This window comes from Rissa tridactyla, chromosome 1 (assembly GCF_028500815.1).
Source record: "Rissa tridactyla isolate bRisTri1 chromosome 1, bRisTri1.patW.cur.20221130, whole genome shotgun sequence".
NCBI classification, from domain to species: Eukaryota; Metazoa; Chordata; class Aves; order Charadriiformes; family Laridae; genus Rissa; species Rissa tridactyla.
Window position 1 is genome coordinate 185,886,179 of NC_071466.1, and position 21,121 is coordinate 185,907,299.

The window sequence follows — 21,121 nt, forward strand, 5'->3', positions numbered from 1 at the left end:
TAACTAAAATGGGTGATGTCTCCTCAGCTGATGCGTGCTTGAGACGAACGCCTTTGATGCCAAGGCAATTTAACTGGGCTGGTACTGCCATGGTCGGGTGTGTAGCTTAGTCATTTTGACAGTCTCTGCTGGGTCTTAGCCAAGTGCCGCATCCAAATCCCAAGTTCTCTGAGGATTTCCTGGCCAGAAAGGCAGAACGCATTCCTGAGATGGGGAACCTGCAGCGTGAGGACACTAATAGAGATAGCAGCTCTCACCTAGGGGAGGCTGCCAGACCTGTGAGAAAGGGGGAAAGAGAGAGAGCACCTGGTGAGGGAAGGCTGTTAAAGGGCAGAAAACATCGGGGGAATCAGAAAGAGAAGCCTGTGCAAGGGAGGAGGTGTGAGGAGGCTAAGGAAGCAGCAAAAGTAAATCGCCTGCTCTACAGAGACAAATAGACGTGTGTACATGTTGGTGGGAGAAGGTGCCAAAGGAGAAGTTCCCAGCTCTGGTCAGGAATCTGGCAAGAAAACACTAGCTAGTAAACACCTGAGGTTTATTCAAGAGCAGTATCTGAGCTTCGTTCCTCACCGTTGAAGCCATCATTTAGAAAACGAGTGAAAATGGGTTTGGTGGTCTCACCTTAGTGTCCCAGATAGCATTTTACACATCACACAACAACTGTGTGGTCTTTACACACGACTGTTTTCATAGAAGGAAAATCTGGATCCTAATGATATAGTGGTGCAGACTGAAGTCCACACTGAAGGGTATTAACAGGAACTGCTGCAGCATAATTTGCTTGCATTTTCCCCGACTGTAACTAATAAAAGCCCTCATCCCCAGCAGTATCAAATTTACTCAAATTAAAAAGCTGCTTCTCTATGACAACAGACTATTCCTCCTTGTTCCACTTCAAAAAGTATTAATTATGGAACATCATGTTTTGCAAATATTTTTTCTGTATAAATGCTGCATTAAAGCACTATAATGTTGAGTAAACAACTATGTGTGTTTTGCAATATAAGGAAGCCTGTTTTCTACACTCTCAGAAAAGAAGTTGCATCAGTGTTTTATAAGTAGGTCAGTGACAATTCCTTATGTATTTCTTAAATTCACATGGACTCTCCAGGTTCTGGCATAGGAATACATGGGTAAAACTACTGTAAATAAAATATTCATGTTTTTCTTTAAAAATAAATAGACCCAGATAAGCTGAACTAAGAGGTAATGCCTTCCCAGTGCAGGATTCTCATCTGCATGCTTTAAGAGCTTTACTCTGTTCAGTTTATTAGCATATAATTAATACGAGCATAATTAATATTAGATTCCCCTTGCAACGAAATCATTCATGATTTTGGGGCTTGTAACACAGCCCTTAACTCTTCATTTGGCAGGAAAATTGTTGTGAATGTTAGTCATTATGCAGAAGACCTACTTATATTTTAAGGTTCTAGCAGGGATTTTGGTGAGGGGGTGTGTGTCAGTGTCATGATATCTGTTTAATCCAAAAATAAAATTGAAATTGAAACACTGATGACCAAAAGACTGTTTATAAGTCAGTCGTATTACACAGCATCAAAGCTGTGTTACGCAGTGTGGTCCTGCTAGTGTGACTAAAGCTTGGTGGGCTCACCTGCTTGTCTGGCAGGGACACCACCACTGGGGCCATTCCCCTTTCCAGGAGATTTGGTGGCTGAGTCTCAGGTCAGCTCCTCAGGAAGCCTTTTCACTTGGACAAACTGTACGTGTGGTACTGTTGATGTACCCATCGCTGTGGAATTACAGGATGCCATTTCATCCTAGAGGTTTCGTAAAGAGAAGGCTGTTTCACCGTAGATGTGGTAATAATATCTATGACCAGGGGTGTTGTGGTTTGGGCCGGACTGGTCACTAAAACAAATGACAGATGCTCTTTTCCCTTCAGAGAAGGGAGAGCATCTCCCTTCAGGGAGAGAAGGTAGAGAGAGAAAGAGTCTTATGAGTTTAAAAGAAACTAAACTACTTTAATGAAATATTAATAATAAAATAATAGAAAAGAAATGATAATAATATCAAAAAAAGAAAATAATGAAATATACACAATATATACAAAACCGGTATCAAGCCAGGATGAGGATCACATCACCGACAGGCACTGGGAAAGTCCCAGACTGGACTCAGTGTCGGATGGGAACTGGATTCTGGATCTGCATTCAGGAGTGCATGGATTTGGATCAAAGGGAGCCGAACAGAGTCCTCCTCAGACGCCAGCCATTGAAGAAAGAGATGATGCTTTTATCCCTCAGCTTTTATACTGAGCATGGGACAGATGGGATGGAATACCCCACTGGTCAGTTTGGGGTCACCTGCCCTGTCTGCTCCCCCCTGCAGGTGCAACCCCGCTATACTCTTTCACTTCTGACCCTCCAATGGGGCACAAAACAAAGTTAGCTGGCCTTGGTTGTTACAGAAATAAGTATACGTCAGAGCCCCTCTGCATACCATTTCTTGGTACAAATTATAAACATCGGGTCTTATCACTCTGGAACCAGACTACTGACTTAAAAATACACCATTAATTTCAGGGAGTTAGAAGAAGCTTAACTGAAAAGTAAAATTACTGAAAAGAAAATTGGTTCTGTTTTACCTCAAACCATGACAAGGTGGTATTCTGAAGAAAGTGACAGGAGAAGTCCCATAGTCAGCACAAAAGATGAGCCTTGTCTCCTACAGATGTTTCCTTCAGCAATCCTACCTCTAACGTTTGTAGAGATCAGAACTATCTTAATGGGGATCAGAACTATCTTAGCTCAGAAAAAAAAAGTATCTGAGACACCTAGACTCTGGAGAGCCTTGAAACTCGCTGGAAGCCTTAACGGTTAATATCTGGAATGGACTGCTTTAGACAGAGACCTTGCTCGATATAGAAAGCACCAGAATATTATGCTTTCACCAGTACCTGGTTCTTAAATGCTGTACCACTTTCTCAGGTCTATCACCCTTTGCCATGTGTGGAGCAGATTATGGTGGGCCTCAATGCAATGCATATTTAGATCTCTTGGCTAAAAGACATGGTTTCCACCAAAGGGAAGAGCCATTCCAGCCAAGTGAAGTTTCTTTTAGGTATTTCCATAATATCCAGACTTGAGTGAGGACATGCCCAGAAAGAGTGCAAAACTGTGTTTCTAGAGTGATCAGAAAGTGATCCCATGGGTAGAAACACACATTAGGTTTAGCCAACTAAGATCTAACCATCAATATTGTATTCCTTGTACTGGTAGAAATTCTCATTTTGCTGTTCACTTATTTCTTGGTTAGCTGAAACATGTCACTATTGACATCTCACATAGCAGAAACACAGCTCTGTGTAATATGTGTAATGTCTGCCCTGGGCTCCACATGGATAAGAGGGAACAGATAAAGCAGGTTGGATGGCATTTTGAGTGATTTTTCATGTATGTGACATGAAGCTGAGTGGCCACTCCCCGGAGATCTGTTGAGAGAGAAATGGATTATCAAAGGGGTGGACTCCATCTGAGTTACACGCTTACTCCACTCTGGCAGCCCCAGCTATTGGAAATTGTCAGTGGCTGCAAAGAATTCAAGGCAGATGTTTGCCTCTTTTGGCTTGCTCACTTGTGTGCCTGATGCAACTGGTGGTGGGGCTCATTATATCCCATTATCGCTCTAGACTTTGAACCTATTTCTTCTCAAATTAATTGCTTCTGGTTCAGTTATCTGTAACCAATGTGATTGAAATAGCATGAAAACAATCACCGATGTGCGGCTGTTGTCCATTAACTCCCCAAGGAAACACACTGTCCACTGGCAGCCAGCAGATTTCATGAGTTCAGAAGCACAGTTCTATGTCACCGACAGGCTGGAGACAAAGCTTTGGCGCAGAGGAGGTGCTTGGCTGATTAGGATGGGGGTGGGATGTCACTGTCTCCTCTGCCTATGCAAGATATAACACCAGGGACACTGTGTGACCAGTTACAGAGCTGGTGCCAGCAGCAGGACTCCTTTTTTGCTTTTCAGACAAGTTGCAATGGGAAGTGTCTGTAGAAGCACCTGTCAGGGGGCTGTACTTGCTCCACCACCTGGAGGAGAAGGCTGTAGCTCTTCAGAGGGTGACAGGGGTGGTAGGGCACACTGGACCTGCATTCTAATGCCCATGTTGTGGATCTGGGTTGAAGGGTGCATTGCATTTTCCCACTTTCATCTTTAGATACTCCTCTCTCCTTTTTTTCTTATAGGAAAGAAGGTGTTTGCTTTGTATGTTGCTTAGGATCTCAGTTGGGTAATCTGTGCTGGAAAGGACATTTACCATTGACTCCCATGGTCGTCTTTGAAAAACAAAAAAAAAGAAAAAAGAAAGGGAAAAACTCCCTCTTCCTGTTAGTCTTCGGAATTATTATTGGGAAAGATATGTAAAGGTTACTTGTAAAGATTTTATTATTTGTAAAGATCACAGAGGATGAATTTGTGGGAGGTCAATAAACAATAGTGGAAACACCAGCTGACATCAGGGTCTTACGGACATGCATGTGAAACCAGAAAAAAAACACAACTAAAACCCCAATCCTTTATTCTGCAGAATTTGACGAACTGGCAACAAGACATTTCTGCCTTGCTCATTGGGAGGAAAGGGAAGAATAAGGCTATTCTTAGCCCCCTTTATAGGCACAGAAAGTAAGGCACAGAAATGTCACTCGCTGGGGCGGGGGGGGGGGGGGGGAGGAGGGTTTGTTCAGGAACCGAGGACAGGACCGCTGTGCTCCTGTAAAATCGTCCTTCGCGACAGGGCAATCGGGAACCTGCGGCTGACGCAGCCTCCCATCTTACTCAACTACTGGAAACGTCCTGGTTTCTTCCCCCTCCCCGAATTATTTTTATTCGAGCTCAAAGGTGAGGCTGAGGCTTCGCCAAGAGCCCGGACGGCATCACCTCGGGATGGGGATCCACGCGGGGACTTCACCGCGGGCGGACGGCAGCAAAGCGCAGCGGCCGCACGGCGGACAGGCCGGGGAGCGCCCCGAGGGCTCCCCGCCAGCGCCGCCCCCCGGGGAGGCTGCCCGGCTCTCCCCGCCGCCCCCGGCCCTCCCTCCCTCCCCGCCGCCGCGGCCGCCCCCCCCGGCCCTCGCCGCCGCCGAGCGCCCCGCCGCTCCCCTCAAACTTCCCATCCCGGAGCCCCCCCAACCCCGACGGCGGGTCCCTCTCCCCTCCGCGCCCGGCGACCCCCCGGCGGACGGGGCGGCGGGGCGGTGCCTCCCCCCGGCCCGGCCCGGCGGAGGCGGTGGGCGGCTCCTGCGGCCGCGGCATAAACCGGCGGCCCCTCCCGCCTGGCCCCGCTGGACGGCGGGGAGGAGACCGGGGCTCCCGCGGGAGCCGGGCGGAGGTTTGCGGCGGCGGCTCCTCTGCTCTCCTCTCGAGCCGAGGAGCTGCGCCCGGTGGCAGCGGCGGGGCGGGGAGCTGCGGGGCAGGGGCGCGCCGCCTCCGCCTCCCGGTTGCCGCGGCCTCTCTCGCTCTCACGGCAGCGGCGGCGGCAGGCTCCGGCGGGCTCCCCCCATTGTCTGCCCGCGGGCGGAGGGCTGAGCTGCCCGCCCGCCCTCGCCTTTGTGTGCTCCGGCCGCCGCGATGCGCGCTGCGGGGCGGCGGGGGGTCCGCTCCTCCCGGTGAGAGGCGGGGAGGGACCCAGCCTCGCTGCCCCCGGAGGTTTTTCACCCGCAGCAGCCGGAGGAGGGGGGACTATGGACTGAGCGCATCGGTGTACCATGGAGTCGGGCATCGGCTTGAGCACGCTCTGCCTTCTCCTCTGCCTGGGGCCAGGTAGGCGGATGCCGGACCCGCCGGGAGGAGACCGGGGAGCGGCGGGGCTGGGAGAAGGCGGCGGCGATGCCCCCCCTGGTGCCCGGGGCGGCCGCAGGTGTGGGGCGCGGCGGCGGTGTGTGTGTGTATGGGGGGATGCTCGGAAAGTTGCGGTGTGGGCGGGTGGGATAACGGCACTTCGTGGGTCAGTTGCAGGCTTTGGCGTGGACCCCGCGCTGCAGATCGACGTGCTGTCCGAGCTCAAGCTGGGAGGCTCGGCCGAGGGCGTCCGCCAGGTGCCGGGGCTGCACAACGGGAGCAAAGCCTTCCTCTTCCCAGGTACTTCCCCTTGCCTCTGCCCGGCCGCCCCCAGCCCGCCCGGCCCCGCTCCACGCCGGCCGCCGCGCACCCGGGGCTCGCCGGTCCCCTACGGCCGGGGGTTCGCCCGCTTCCGAAGCACCCGGGGGCCGTTCCCTCCCCTTCCCGCACGCTTTTCTTCCGTTCTTCTTCTCCCTACCCCACCCCCGCTTTATTTTTTCCTCTCCCCCCCCCTTTTTTTTTCTTTTCCTTTCACTGGTAGACGCTTAATTAAAGTACAGCAGGAACGGGGATGGCAGATGGCTTATTTTGTGAGTCGTGGGGTGCGGTGATGAATAATAGCACCACCCACTCTTCTGCTTTACTTGGGAAACGCTAAACATACCCCCAGTTCCAGCTAAGGAAATGTTCGCTGAAAGTTTCATGTGAATCGAGCAAAATGCTGAAATAAAGTGCGCCGGAGGAGCGAAGCAGATGGCTGGAAATAAGACTACCCCTTTTTTGCTAGGGGAAAGTAGCCCTTGTGAGCTTCTGTATCCTACCCCTTGTGAGAAACAAAGAATGAGTTTTGGTCTCATTTAGTGCTTGTGATTGGTGGCTTTTTTTTTTTTGATTCATATTGGGAATAAAGTAGTAATCTTGTTCCATCTTTCAAAAATACATTTAGAGGGTTTATTAAAAAATAATTGAACTTCCCTATATTGAAATTCATAAAGGACTGTAAAATAACTCTCAATGGCCAGCTGAATTTATTGGCATAGGTTACATTGCCTACACTTGCTCATTTTCAGTGCATTTTTGAATTGTGCTTTAATAATGTACTAATACCTTAAATGAAGCTGGAGTCAAGAATGTTTTCAGCAAAAACCTCTATCTTAATTTAAAAAAAGAAAAGCCTAACAAGGGCCTTTAAAAGCAAGTCTCTTATTTGAAAGATGATGAAATGCTCCTTAGAAACATGACTAAACAAGAGCAAGCAATATGGCTTAACATCTGGTGGAGCAAGAGCAAAGCTCCGCATCAGCCGGTATTTTTAAAACAGGGGGGCTTGATTACTGCCTTCTTGTGTCATGCCAGGAGTTTCAGCTCGGATCTGAAAGCATTTCTGGTGCAACAGGCAAGAGGCTGTGCTTCCCATACAGAAGAGTTGTAATTCAAGGGAGATAAGATCTGGAAAGGGAATTTCTTTTTCATGTTTGCATTAATGAGATAATTTATCAGAAGCTAATAGTTGCCAAAGGCTTTTTTTTTTAAGGTGATCTCTCTAACGGTGTTTTTCCCCTGTACAGCCAGCATGTGTCACTATGGACGTTAATGTGGAGACGCATGGGCATATGTGTTCAGAAACACTGACACATGCTGGTTTTAAACATCCGTGGTGGGCTTGTGGCTGCAGAGCAGAGTCCTCTGTGAAGCGGGTGACTGCTTAGAAGGGCAAGATGTTTGTGTGGCGGTAGGGTTCGTGTCCTAAAATATCAGTGATTTTTAAGGTATGGCTCTGAGTTGAGGGCCTATTGTGCTATAATGGGTAGGGGTGAGGGAGAAGTCAAAACTCTCTTTGCCTTCAGTGGTGACAGGATTAGAGGTTTGTAAGAATAAGACTCTCTATGGTATATTTTCCCAGAGTCGGGACAAAAAAAATCTGGGTTACTAAAGAATTTTTTAAGTTGTTCCCTCTTTCTTTGTACTTATGAGTGTACACAGTTCCTAAATGGGTTGGCAGTTTACTCATAACAAAAGGAAACAGGAGTTTTAAATTTTCACACCAGCCTTTTTTATTTTGTTGAGAGAGATCGATCGGGGGAATAACCAGGATGAAAACACTCGGGTCTAAATGGTGGCTGAAGTCACTAAGTATCCCTTGGGAAGTCTTCAGCGCCCTTGCAGGACCGGGGATATTTTTCCTGCTACTGCATAAGACGACTGCCCATTTTTCTTGTAGTAAATGGGGTCCATACTGAGCAGACAGATTTTCATTTTCAAGCTTGCATTTAGAAATAGGGAAGTTTCTTTCCTTGATCAGACCACTGGGTCCACTTAGTTATTTTTTGTTCTGCTCTTAGAGCTCACGCCGTAGGAACGTTGCTGCATTGTATGCCTCTTTATGTATGTATTTGCAGTGTGTGAATTTCGAATATATGTATGTGCTGACTTTAAATTTGGGTTTTGCCTATGTGGTTTTTCCCTTGTTACACCTAAAGCCTTAGTCCTAAACGCAAATGATTTTGTAAAAAGGACACGAATTACTTTAAATGATCTGTGAACTTACTCTGGAAGCCTTAACTTGTGATCCTTTGCCTTTTGGTTTCTTCAGATATTCAACCTTTTCTTGTACCATATAAATATCTATGACATTTTAGTATGTTGCCTTTTTTGATAGACTATGTTCTCAACTAGTGTAAAGCCTTACTTTACATATGCTTAAGATATACAGAAAGCCTAAATGCTGTTCTTTATTTTAGAAAGAAATTATGAAAGTGGCAGGTTGAACTGCCAACAGGTAACAGACAATTAAAGACATATGATGGGAAAATTGTACATACAGCTAAAGCAGAATAGTCTCTTTCCTTCTGTTTCTAGGTGAAAAGTCAGTTTTGACTACTTAATTAGATATAACATCAATTTTCAATACAAGGGTTTTAGCATCTAATTGGCTGTTCTGACAAATTCTTTTTTGCGTCAGTGATTTTCAAAGGTACTCAGATTTCTAGGCCATATAACACAGTAAGCAGTTACACTCTGAACGTAGTTTTAGTCTGTTAGAGTCTCTTCAAGAGCATTGAGATTGGTCCTTATACAGTTCCTGATTTAGAAATAACTACAGCCATTTGAAATTTGTGGTCACTTGGACTTTCTTTCTGTGTACCGATCTGCTCCGTCACTACAAAAATCTTACGGAAAGTATCAGAGTTGGGAAATGGAACTCTTCCCACTGACTTCAGCAGGATTAGATGCTGTGGTCTTGAATTCTAAAGTTTTTTAGGTGCCTGATGCTCCTTGGTTTTAGTGGATGGTATCACCTGAACGCCACTATAATCTGGCTCTAGTTAGCTGCAGGGACTTCTTTCTGGAGATGTGATTTGCAAAGTAATTGTAAAATGTTCCAGTGTAGCTTGTGGGAAGATACAATTATGAATAGAAAACAGGAGGAAGTCTTCCAAAATGTTAGCGTTGCTGTATGTGAACACCTGCCAGCACTTCCTAGCCAACAGCAGATATTATTATGTCAAAATATGTTGAGAGGAAAATTATTCCTCTTCTGGTCAGAGCAGCAGAACAGAAGTCAGAATATCTACACCACAGACTTCTCTCTGTCGGTGACCATTTATGTAAGTCAGTGAAATTTTCAATACCTTTGTTTTCCCTTTGCAAAACAGGGATGAAACTAAAGGTAAAGCCCAGGTCAGGTGGGTGGATAAAGGTGTAATCAATGTAGTTGAAGGCAGCTTTTGGAAAGGTACCAGTTGTCATTCGTGTAATTCTTTCTTTGTAAATATACTGCATTAATACAATTTGAGGAGATCGGTGGAGACAAAAGTCAATGTAGCCACTTTCCTTTGCAAATGTGAAAATCATGTTGCTGCAAGAGCGCTTGTTGCATATGTAACTGCAGGGAAAATCGAAAAGGCAGACAGAACCACAGCAGTGGAGGCTGGAGGGTGCTGAAGGTTTTGGATGGGTCAGACATACCTGACGTAAGTCGATGCTCAGGAGACTTAACATTAGGCGCGTGCAAGGTCCCAATGAAGCCAGGTATTTCAGCTTGCAATAGGAAATGGTGTTCTGAGGTGTGAGAATCTAAGTAAGGGCTGCAAGAGTAACTTGGTCTCCTCTGGCACTCCTCTAGGCAGTAACTTTTTGTTCCCCTCCCTCCATCCTCCCTTTAGACTCTGTGTTACATCTATATTTTATAGATACAATATTTTGATGGTCTTTGTGGATCTTACTTGCTGTTGAGAGCAAATCATAGAATGGCTTGGGTTGGAAGGGATCTTAAAGATCGTCTAGTTCCAGCCCCTCTGCCATGGGCAGGGACACCTCCCACTAGACCAGGCTGCTCCAAGCCCCATCCAGCCTGGCCTTGAACATTTCCAGGGATGGGACATCCACAGCTTTTCTGGAAAAGCTGTTCCAGTGCCTCACCACCCTCACAGTAAAGAATGCCTTCCTAATATCCAATCTAAATCTACCCTCTTTCAGTTTGAAATGGTTGCCCCTCGTCCTATCGCTACACTCCCTGATAAAGAGTCCCTCCCCATCTTTCCGGTAAGCCCCCTTTATGTACTGGAAGGCTGCTATAAGGTCTCCCGAGAGACCTTAAATGCTATGCATCAGACCATGTTTGTCCAAAGAGTGTACACATAGTAATGGAGGCACCTTCCAACTGTCTCCAGCAGCAGTGGAGAGTGGTGGAAGGTACACTGTAAATCAAGTGATGAGGAGCACCAAAATGAAAGCCGAGTGATGTGTAAGGAAAGTATACGCCCATCAAAAGGTGTATATCCTCCTCAAAGAGGAGGCTAAAGGGTGGACAGAAGAGTGTAGTCGGATGGTTACAAGCACAGGAGCATGTGCTTGTCAGGAAAAGATAAAAAGGACATGACAGTCATGAAAATGTGGGAGCTTGTGTATCTGAATGTAGAACTTGGAACTCCTTCAGAGGATAAGCTTTTTCTTTGCCAGTTAGGATATGTAACTCTTAATATGGTTATAAATACTATTCAGATATTTTTGGTGAGGAGGGACAGTTCTAGAGGCAAGCTGTGGGATAATCTGATGGGGAACAAGCTGTGCTATAAAAGACCAAAGAAATTATTTAATCTGTCAGCGGGATGCTTGAAAGGACTCAGCACTACTGTTCGTTGAATTGGCAGTTGCTGGCACAAACTGCTGGCAGAAAACCCCCAAAACTAAAATAGGCCTCTTGGTGGAAAGGATTTGTTACCTATTGCTGTGTGACTGGATCATTAGCCCATTATTTTAAGATGCTAGCAAGACAATATTACTGTATATATAATGTATATCTTCTATCCCTTTGGAAAGATTACTGGTTTTGGCCCATGACATAATCTCTGGACATTACTAAATAAGGGAGCTAAAAATAAAGCTTTAAAACTAGAGGCAAGTAAAACTTCACTTATAGAAACAGGATTTACATTGCCTATGCACTTCACATACTTTTTTTTTTTCCTTTGCCACCTGTCATTGAAACTATGGACAGATGCTTTCTCCAGGTTCCAGCTGAGCCTGCTGAAAATATTACTGTTCCCAGCTGCTTGTCACCACCCGGGAGCTAGAGGTTACTGTCCCCACAACTTTTCCAAAGCAAGAGTTCTTATGAGCGTTCCCATGTCTGCTGATGGCAAAGTCAAGCCAGCTTCAGGAGCAAACCTCGCCGGCTGCAGTGACATGGATTAGAGAGTCCCGTAAAATCCCCTTTCTCCATCTGTACTGGGCTCCCGGCGGAGCAGTAACAGACAGCTGGGGCAGAGGATGCTAATGTTGCCAACTGGCATGGCTGACTGCAGTGTGAATACCTATCTGCAGCTTTTTTTGCTCTTGGAATCAAGCTGGTTTCTCTCAGAATCACTGACTCCTCAAAATGTGGGACCTCCAGCATAGAGATCATCTGTAGACAATAAAAATTCCCAGAATTTTTCAGAGAGACAAAGAACCTCCCTCACCCCTTGATTTTTCAGAAGGACTGAAATAATTGAGTTTAATTTCAGTAAGTACTGGAGTGTTTTCCAATGTTAGAAATGCTTCACGTAAGCCATTACTCTATGCAATGCGGTAGCCAGAGAGATCCAGATTTTGGTGTATCTGAGGAAAAAAAAAAAAAAGCCTATGCTTCCCCCCTGCTGCCCCCATCCCCTTCTACCTCTGGCACATTCCAAAGTCACCTCTGCGCCCCTGCAAACAGTAACCATTGTGGTATGGCACTGCCAGGGTTATGATAGATGCTGCTGGGGAGCTGGGCTGGCTGTTGAATGAGAGCCCTGAAGGGCTGGGCTGCTTCTGCTGGGGACTTCAGAGCAGGGACTGCTGCCCTGAGGCATCCCCTCGCTCCAGAAGAGCTGAATATTCAGCAGCATCCTCCTCCTGTAGCAAGAAGAGACGTTTGGGAAGCGTCTGCTGCGTGAAGAGCCTGTCTGAAAGAGGAGGAGGTAGTGCGTGAGAATCCTGCATCCAGTTCCCATCCCAAACCGTGCTGAGTTACTATGCATGGAAGAACTGGGGTGCACTTACCCGCCGCATAACCACACACTGCTGAATAATCGTGAATCCACCTAGCATATATATGTGTGTGTATACATATTTATATATATACCTGTGTTGCTTGCTAACTACTGCCCTGCTGGCTTACCTGTAAAACAGAAGAGGAAAAAGTTATGGGAAGAAAAAACACTTAAATATTGCGGACTTGTGACTCATGCTTGTAATGGTACAGCAGAGGGTAGGACTGAGAAATGTCAAGTGAATGGGGACCAGTACATAGTAGATACCAAAGAAACTCAGGTTTCCAGAGCAGAAAAGCTTGTAATCCCTGTATGTAGTCATTTGTGCATAGTTGATGCAAAATAATGTTAAGGAATGACAGAAAACTTGGCCTGTAGCGTTTGGGGATTGCAACCGTCTTAATGCTGAAATTTTCAAATAAATAATGTTTCTGAAAGTGTGTCTTAGGCATATAAAGCATCATAAAGGTATAAATGTAAAGCAATAAAGTTGTTTTAAGTACAGCTCTAAAGATTATGTCACCGTTCATCACAAGAAAAGGTATTTTACACAAAATTTTCTTTTTTGTCTTGTGGGTTTTTCTTTTTGTTTTTCTACTGTAGGCTTATTTGGAGGAGGGAAAAGGAAGTAAACAGAAATTAAATATTCCCTCCATAGCTTTTGGGTTTAGATTTTTTTTTTTTTTGTATTCGCATCTCTTGCCATGTGTCTTGATATGGGCTCTTGTCACCTTTCAGTCTGTTAAATTCTTAAGAGCATGGATTCTGGAAGAAGCTACAGTATGGGGAGAGAAATGATACCTGCTTGCTAGTGTAGACACTGTACCTTAGCCACCCAGATCAAGATGGTGCCAAGCAGCATGACTTCTGTGGCTCTGCGTGGCCTTGGTGGGACAGCTGATGTCTCCAGCCTCTGCTACTTCAGCCTTTGGAGTGAATTAGTACCTTCATTTATTAATCAGCGAGGGTGTGACTCGTTTTAGAGGAATGTCGTATTTTACTGTGTTCTTGTGGGCTTGACCTGGTGCTTTTCGCAGCCAGGTTGTGTCCAATACCTGCAATAAATTGAAGTCCCTGGGGGTCTGTTTTCTATTGGGTGAATGCTGATTCACTAAAACTTTTTTTTTTTCCCAATGGGCGTTTCATTGGTCAGGTTAATTCAAATAACCGTGTTCTGTTTATGCATTCGTTATTGCCCAAAACAACTCATTAATAACAGATAGAATTGCATTTGCTTGTTCCTACCTTTAGAACAAGGCTTCTTCTAAAATATTGCAAATACAAAGCCCTTGTTGAGGCTAGTATTATTTCAGGGCTCAAGCTGGCATATTTCTTGGAAAGCTGAAGATGAGTATGATGTGCATCTCTGGGGCATGTATGGAAGGAAACTACATGAAGACGGTGTCGGTGTGGTGATGTGGGGCAGAGCCCTGATTGGTGTGGTGAGAAGGGGTGGGATGGTCGGAGGAGCGGAGGCCAAGGAGACCTCTCTCCATGTCGACGTCCCCATCAGGAGCAGCCAAGTGCGGATGGTTGCTCACCGGGCAGCCTCTCCTGGCAGCGTAGCAAGGGGCGGCGGTCTCGGCTGAAGTTAAAAATGTGATGCTGACAGCAGGACAGCATCTGTCCTGCCCGCCAGAGGGGACCCAGCACCTGCAGCACATGTGCCCTGAGAGGGGGGACAGTGACCCTTCTGGGTAGCTATCAAGCACGTCTTTCCATATTGCTGGGGGAGGATTGCATTAGCAAGGGGTAGTGACGTGGGAAAACGAGGTCTTGCTACCTTTATGTAATTGCTTTTGCTGTGACATAGTTCTCTAGTCACGAAGCGTGGCTGAGACTAGCTAGGTTAATGGTTTTTTCATGGTTTCTCCCCCCGCTGCAGCACCGTTCATTCTCCAGCGAGGTTTCACAGAGGACAGCAGCATTTCCTATACATCCCTTCATTTACATCAGTCGTAATGTCTGGTTTTCCCCTACTGTTTGCTTACAAGATGTAGGATATAGGTTTCCTACTGTCCCCTCTTCGCTTACATTCTTCTAGTCTGTGTCCTCCAGGGCATATAGGTGCAGGCTTGGAAAAATAACTCCAAGAATGGTTAACTTCACTGCCTCCACTGAGTCTTAAGGGAGGTACAGAACAGAGCTCGTAAGTTATTTAAAACCCATGGATAAGAGCTGGAGATTATATATAGCTGTCACGGGAAGCTGTACGTCTATGTAGTGACTCTTCAGTTCCCTATATTTTGTCCCGTTTGGTCGTGTGCCAGGGTGCAGATCCACAGAGGAGCTGTAGTCTCCTACCTGCACTGCTAAGGTACAGCTGAACAGGGGGTGAAAAGTGATTTTTCACTGAATTTTTTCTGTCCATCTGTTTTGGCTAAATTTGTCTATATGTTGTCTCAATGTTTAAGAAATGCTAAGTTTTCCATCTTGGTGTGGTCCAAAAGATTTCTTCTCAGGAAAATCTGAGAAGAAATAGCATAAGAAAGAGTACTTTAGTTTTTCATTTTTTTAGCTTGGACATGATAAATACCATTTATGAATGTTCACTCAGATACTTGAGATAGCTGTTACTGAACCTTAAAAACATAAACCAAACTTTTAGCAAATGTGTTATTTAAGTTATGCTCCCCTTTAGGGAGTAAATTTCTTTTTTTTCTCTTTTTTCTTTTTTTTTTTCCTTTTTTCTTTTTTTTTTTCCCCATTTAATTTACCCATTAAAGACATTACCATGTCTTTAAACCATGTTTGGGTGAAAACAATGCCGTAGCCATTTTCAACATGGAATGGTTTTACAGCAAAAATTTCTCATTATTTGTTGTGTTAAATATCATTTTGTTTGCTTGTCTTTTTTTGTTGCGTGCCTTTTTTGGAGTGTGCGATCCTGATGGCTTCAGAGAGAAATGCAAGCTTAGAAAAGTGACTTTTGTGTTGAGCTGTCTTGGGAGGTGCCACTCGCAGCTCTGTGGTGTTGCACACCGCAGGTGCTAAAGCGACGGGTATGGTCTAAAAGGACGAGGAGGCTAAAAGAGACTTCTGAAGACAGCGTTCAAAAGGGTTTTAGCAGATTAACATATTTGCAGCAGCAACAACAACATTGCTAAGTTAGACTGTAATGTTTCCAAAGGAGCCATTACAATCAATATTGCTAGCGATCCATAACTGAGAACTCTTTTAGTGGAATTTGAGTGGCAATTTCCCTCCCTGAAAACATAGGCAGAGTATAATAAGAAAAAGATCTCCAGTCGTAGAGTTGTTCTCTCCGTTAGACAGAGCAACATTTATACAGTTTCCCCGGCATAAATGCTTATTTAAGTATAATTAGATGGTGTAACATCTGTACTGTTTATCCTATCAAGAGAAGAAGTCATGTGCCAGCCTTGACTCCATGGCTGGAAGTCTACCAGTCTCTAAATACTTCTGTGTAATGATCCAGAAGGGTTCCAAAGGAGCTTTGGTGGTTTTGAGGTCAATACTCTGTTTTAATAACTCCCTAAACATGTGTTTGTGTATTGGGCCACGGCTATTCCAAAGGCACTCTTAAGATTTCCTGTACCATTGGCTAATATCCCTTGAACTTGAAACAGTCCCCAGATTTGCTAAGCACCCGTTCAAAGAGTGGGGTAGACCTGAGGAGAACCTTGGGTACCCTGTTCAGTGATGCTCTTTTTAAGAATCCTCGCATACCCCGTTAGTGTTTGAAGCATAAGGAAAGCATGCTGTAGTAAGAGATCTGGGAGCTTGAGTTTTTTTTAAAAAACTGAGATTGCGCCTGGGTTATTGCATTCACTCTGGGTTTCTCCATTTCAGTAAAATATCAATGAATTGCAGGGAGTGAAGAGAACAACAGTTCTCTTATTATCCAGTAAAAAGGACTGGCTTACTAAGAAAGCTTCTGAAAGAACTTGAGTATGTACAGCTTGTCCAAGCAATGACAAAAGTGTTGTATGAAGTGTGTCTAGTATTAGAAGATTCTTAGAGGTTTAAAATGAAGGAATTATTTAGTATTCAAAGAGCGAGAGGTAAGAGTAACGTAATGATATTATAAATGGAGAGGATTTAAGATAAAAGGAGACTTTCACAGCGAACTAGTTAAGATTGTGGAATAGCTACCGAAAGGAAGTGGTGGAAATCTCCAGACTTTTGATTTTGTAGAAGATAGCATGAAATAAAAAAAATATCTAGAAGACATTAGCTATGGAGTAGTCATTGTGTGACATTCAGGCAACAGGCTGAGGATGGGGTGGATGACCCTGTAATTCTTTTCTGTACCCTGGAAATCTGGGATATTAGTGAAATTGTTCTAGTATAGGGAGAAATTTTCAAAGACACAAAGGGATATCAAACACCTAATGCTCATTAAAATCAAACTGGTGCCTTTGAATTCTCCCTAAAACTGTTCTTTGGTGCACTTAAGTATATTGTAATGGTACTCGTGTACAATAGCGAGGAAATCTGGGTTTGGAAGCATTTCTAATTTTAACTCATCCAAGCTTATAAATTGGGCACATGTTTAAAGCCTGTAGCTGCTTCACCAGGGCTAGTGAGCACGTTCATAGAAGCATGGACTCCATTAAGGCTGGATTTAAAAGACATTTTCTTGCAGGAGAATCTGAACTCTGGTGCTCCTCAGCTTCCTTGGGACCTCTGGCAATTGTAGCTTGAGTCCCCCAGGTACTTTTTGACTGTCTGCCTGGCTTATAGCTGGGCTGTGTGTATGGTATTCCTTGGTATCCCTTCTCTTTGATGTCCCCGATTAAAAATCCTTCTAACATTTTTCTTTTCCTGACATCAAAATGTCAGAAAATTTTCTGAGAATGCCAGTAAGACTGGTGGCTTGGGTGTCCCCCCTCTCCCCTCAGGTGTGGTCCCTCTCCCACATCCCCCTCATTTCTGCTGGTACCTGAATTCTCTTTATGGTTCAGTCTCCTGCCTTCTCCTCCCATCTGCTGCTGTTTGTTCAGCCCGCTGCCAGAGACCCATGGCTAGCAACAGAGTTGTTGGATGTGCCTGGCATGCTTCAGATATATTTTTTTTCCAGTGATGGCCTCCCTCCCCTTGCCTTGCTCTGCTGTTTTTGCCGTTGGGATGAAGGTTTGGGTTTTCTGGAGCTCTATAAATTGGTGACTCTCAACCATTCCCTTGTGTCAGAAGTTAATCTTTCACGCAGACCACATCATTGTTGTCATCAGGGAAATTAGGATGGATCTCATATTATTGGTTTCTTATGCTCACTGTTGTGTTGTATGAAAATAAATCAGCTTTAACATTTAGAATTTTGGTGAGCTGACGGCAATTAGTTCTAATGTGGGTAAAAAACAATTATACCCCAGAAAGCCAAGGTGAAGGAAAACCAGGATGAGAGATCCAAACCATTGCAAAGAGGGAGAAACAGATTCTTAATGGGAAAAAAGCTAAAGCCTCCAGGGCATCCACAAGTGTTTGGGGTTGGGCTAGATGACCTCAAGAAGTCCCTTCCAGCCTAAATGATTCTGTGAAACACAGGCTGCAGGTGGCAGGTCCTCAGGAGCAGCATACTGGTCGCAGGGAAAGGAGGTTTTGAGGGAAAATGAGTGAGCAGAGACCACGAATGGGCCTTAACTGGCACTCGCACAGTGAGAACCAAGTGAGGGAGAGACATGGTGTGTTGCTCAGAGGTTGTAGTAGTTTCTACACCCAGCATGATCCTAATCCTGAGGTGCCCTGGTGGGTGCTGGTCTTCTACAGTCTATCATCGTATGACCCAATTTACCACTGGAATATGATATATTTGAGAAGCCTGAACTGTTTCATATTTTTGGGAGGACAGTAGTTCAAGTAGTCTAGCTTGATCTACACCTAGCGTAATCTGCTTGTGCCATTACTATTGCTGTTAAGTTTGTACTTTATGGTTTTTAATTGATTAGGCTTTGTTTACCCTTGGTAGCCTGCTTTTTCATTTGGAAAAGGCGAGAACACTGCCTCTTCCTCCTGTCCTCCCCCTCGGCGTGACTTGCATAACTTTTTAAATCCTGATCACACTATACAACTAGGGACAGGAAATAAATTCAGTCTTTTAGCAGTTCTCGTGTGTGTCATGCCCTTATTACAGTACCAGTAGGTCTGGAAGGCGATGCATTATTCTTCTTGTGCTCTTCAGTCCGTCCCCCAGTGTTAACAGCATTGCTTGGCATGATATTTTTGTTTGTTGTTAGGTCAGTTTGACACAAAGTGCTCATATGACAGTATGCAGCCAAGCATAACTAGGTGCATATGCCACAGATGGCAGCAGCAAGGAAAACAAGACAGGCTTGATTTTCTCCACAGGTTTCAAGGTGTTCTCAAAGCACCTTCTAGAAAACTGCTTTGAGGCTAAAGGGTTGCGAGTATGTGCGTGTATATATGCACATATATATTAAGCTATGGTAGGTTGCAAACCTTTTAAAGGTAGCTGGAACCTGTCTTGAAGAAGCAGACAGAAGTCCCACTCTGTGCTACCTCTGTGTCCTTGTTCAAATATAATAGGTTTTACGGTGGTATTCGCCCTGAAAAACCTAAACATCTTTGGAAGTAGCAGCACTTGATACTGCCTGTGAGGGAGCCAATACAAAGAGTCTTCAGAATTTAAAGAGGAATTGAGAATAGTGTTGGAATACAGTAATCAAAAAAGCTATTGCATCATATAATTGATAACCCAGAACCTGTAAATCACCAGAAAGTATTACAATAATAAATACCTGGGGCAGAGCATAACATACAGCACACAATTTCTGAGGAGTGGAATTTCTGTAACAAGAGCAGACGTCATCTTTTATTTTTGTCACCTCGTTATCATGTAATAGGTCCCCACTGAGCAGCACCCTCTCTCCTGGTGATAGTATTTAGCATGATGACATCGTTACAGTGAAAGGGACAGTATTTCTTGTGGGCAAAGAACAGAGGTTTTCTGTATCATGTATGCCTTTAAAAATTCTTGATAGTACTTCTGTATAGCGCTTCCCCCAGCACTGATGTGCGTATTCCTTATATTCCTTTCAGAAATGTTCAGGAGTGCTTGTTCACAGTTTCTTTGGCAGTTTGGTGGGAGTTTTTTTAGTAGCGATCTAGCGTGGTAGGATTGGTATTGTTTGTTAAGCAAATCAGCTGCTGCAGCCTCCTGTGCTAAGAATACAGACTTCTAATCTGGAGCCTTACACATTTAAAGTTTAGGTTTTCCTACGGTTAGGTTTCTTACCCTTTCATTTGCAAAATATTTGAAAAATTGTCAAAAATAAACTGTTGTAGGTGCAGTCACTAGAAGCTTTACTGTATTTGTTTACCTCTTATTTACTTTTTGTCTACTGAGTCCAAAAGCCATGAAACCCTCAGTCATGGACCCTACATATTTTTGGAAGAGTGCACCTGCTTTGTAGCGGTGCAGCTGGGCTGCGTTGCCTTACAGTACATGGCTGCCTCTTATAATCCTGCTGTAAATTCCTTCTTTGCTGAAGCACCACAGCCAAAGGGAGGATAAGAGGTGTCTAAGTGTCTTAGCATTGAGCTCTGGCAAATTAAGCCTGTGGCTGAGAGCTGTGATAGCTAGTCCTGGCGCTCAAATGGATGTTTATAGCGGTGTGAACCTGCCGCTTGATCTCTCTGTTTTACGGATCTACTAACCAAGCAAAGGTGCTGTCTATGGCTGTTTGTATTGTGCTCCTGACACACTGAGACACGCCACAATTAAAAGGACATTACCCTGATCTGTAATCTAGGTGGGAAATCATGCCAAGCACCTGCACTGTTCATTTGACAGCTTCACCGAAGCAGTTGGATTCAGCTTGTGTAGTAGGTGGCTGGGCTGAAAGGAAAGATTCACCTTCCCCATTCCACACAGCATGGTCTAGTTAAGTACGTGTGTGTGTCACAAAGAATGATTTCATAGCCCCCATCTCCAGATCATCTCAGGTGTTTGGTCAGTTTTGGGCCTCTCACTCCTAGAAAGCCATTGAGATTCTGCAGTGAGTCCAGAGAAGGGTAACGAGGCTGGTGAGGGGTCTGGAGAACAAGTCTTACGAGTTGTTTAGTCTGGAGAAAAAGAGACCTAGGGGAGACCTTATTGCTCTCTACAACTACCTGAAAGGAGGCTGTAATGAGGTGGGAGTCAGTCTCTTCTCCCAAGTAACAAGTGATAGGACAAGAGGAAACAACCTCAGGTTGCGCCAGGGGAGGGTTAGACTGGATATTAGGATACATTTCTTCACCGAAAGGGTTGTCAAGCATTGGAACAGGCTGCCCAGGGAAGTGGTGGAATTGCCATCCCTGGAGGTGTTTCAAAGACGGGTAAACGTGGTGCTGAGGGACATGGGTTAGTGATGGTTTTGTCAGTGTTAGGCTCATGGTTGGACTTGATGATCTTAAAGGTCCCTTCCAGCCTCGATGATTCTGTGATTCTATGATTCTGTGTTTTGGAAGAGCTTGATTGCATTTTAGTGGCTAGCACCCGAACAATTGTTTTGCAGACTCATAAGGATGCAAAGGAGGCTGTTCCAGCAGGGGAAGTCAGTAGTCGGGCTGTGGGAAGGGAAGCTTAGCATTATAGAAGGATTCAGCATGATGTGGCTTTCCTTGGTTTCTACAAGCAGCCAGTACATAAGCTCAGAGGCTTAACCCAGCCACGAGTATAATCACTCTCAAACTAGCATTGTATCATCTCTTTTACAGAATGCTTCTAGACAGATTTCAGTGGTATTATTGTCAATTTACAGTGAATGCATAATATATTACAGGGTTTGCCCCAGACAGTCTTGGATTTGCAAACTCTTTCCTAAAGAGTC

The 21,121-nt window shown here is 44.9% G+C and overlaps 1 protein-coding gene across 2 annotated transcripts in view; it reads left to right on the forward strand.

Moving 5' to 3' along the window:
* The first annotated feature begins 5,363 nt into the window (after positions 1-5,363).
* NELL2 (neural EGFL like 2) overlaps positions 5,364-21,121 on the forward strand; it is a 156,574-nt gene continuing 140,816 nt past the window's right edge. The window contains exons 1-2 of one of the 2 annotated variants that reach the window (XM_054187934.1): positions 5,364-5,790; positions 5,986-6,108. In XM_054187934.1, the coding sequence (XP_054043909.1) occupies positions 5,736-5,790; positions 5,986-6,108 (178 nt within the window). In that variant the 5' untranslated portion in view covers positions 5,364-5,735. Of the gene's footprint in view, positions 5,791-5,979; positions 6,109-21,121 lie in introns of both variants that reach the window. The other variant, XM_054187932.1, reaches the window with a different exon arrangement.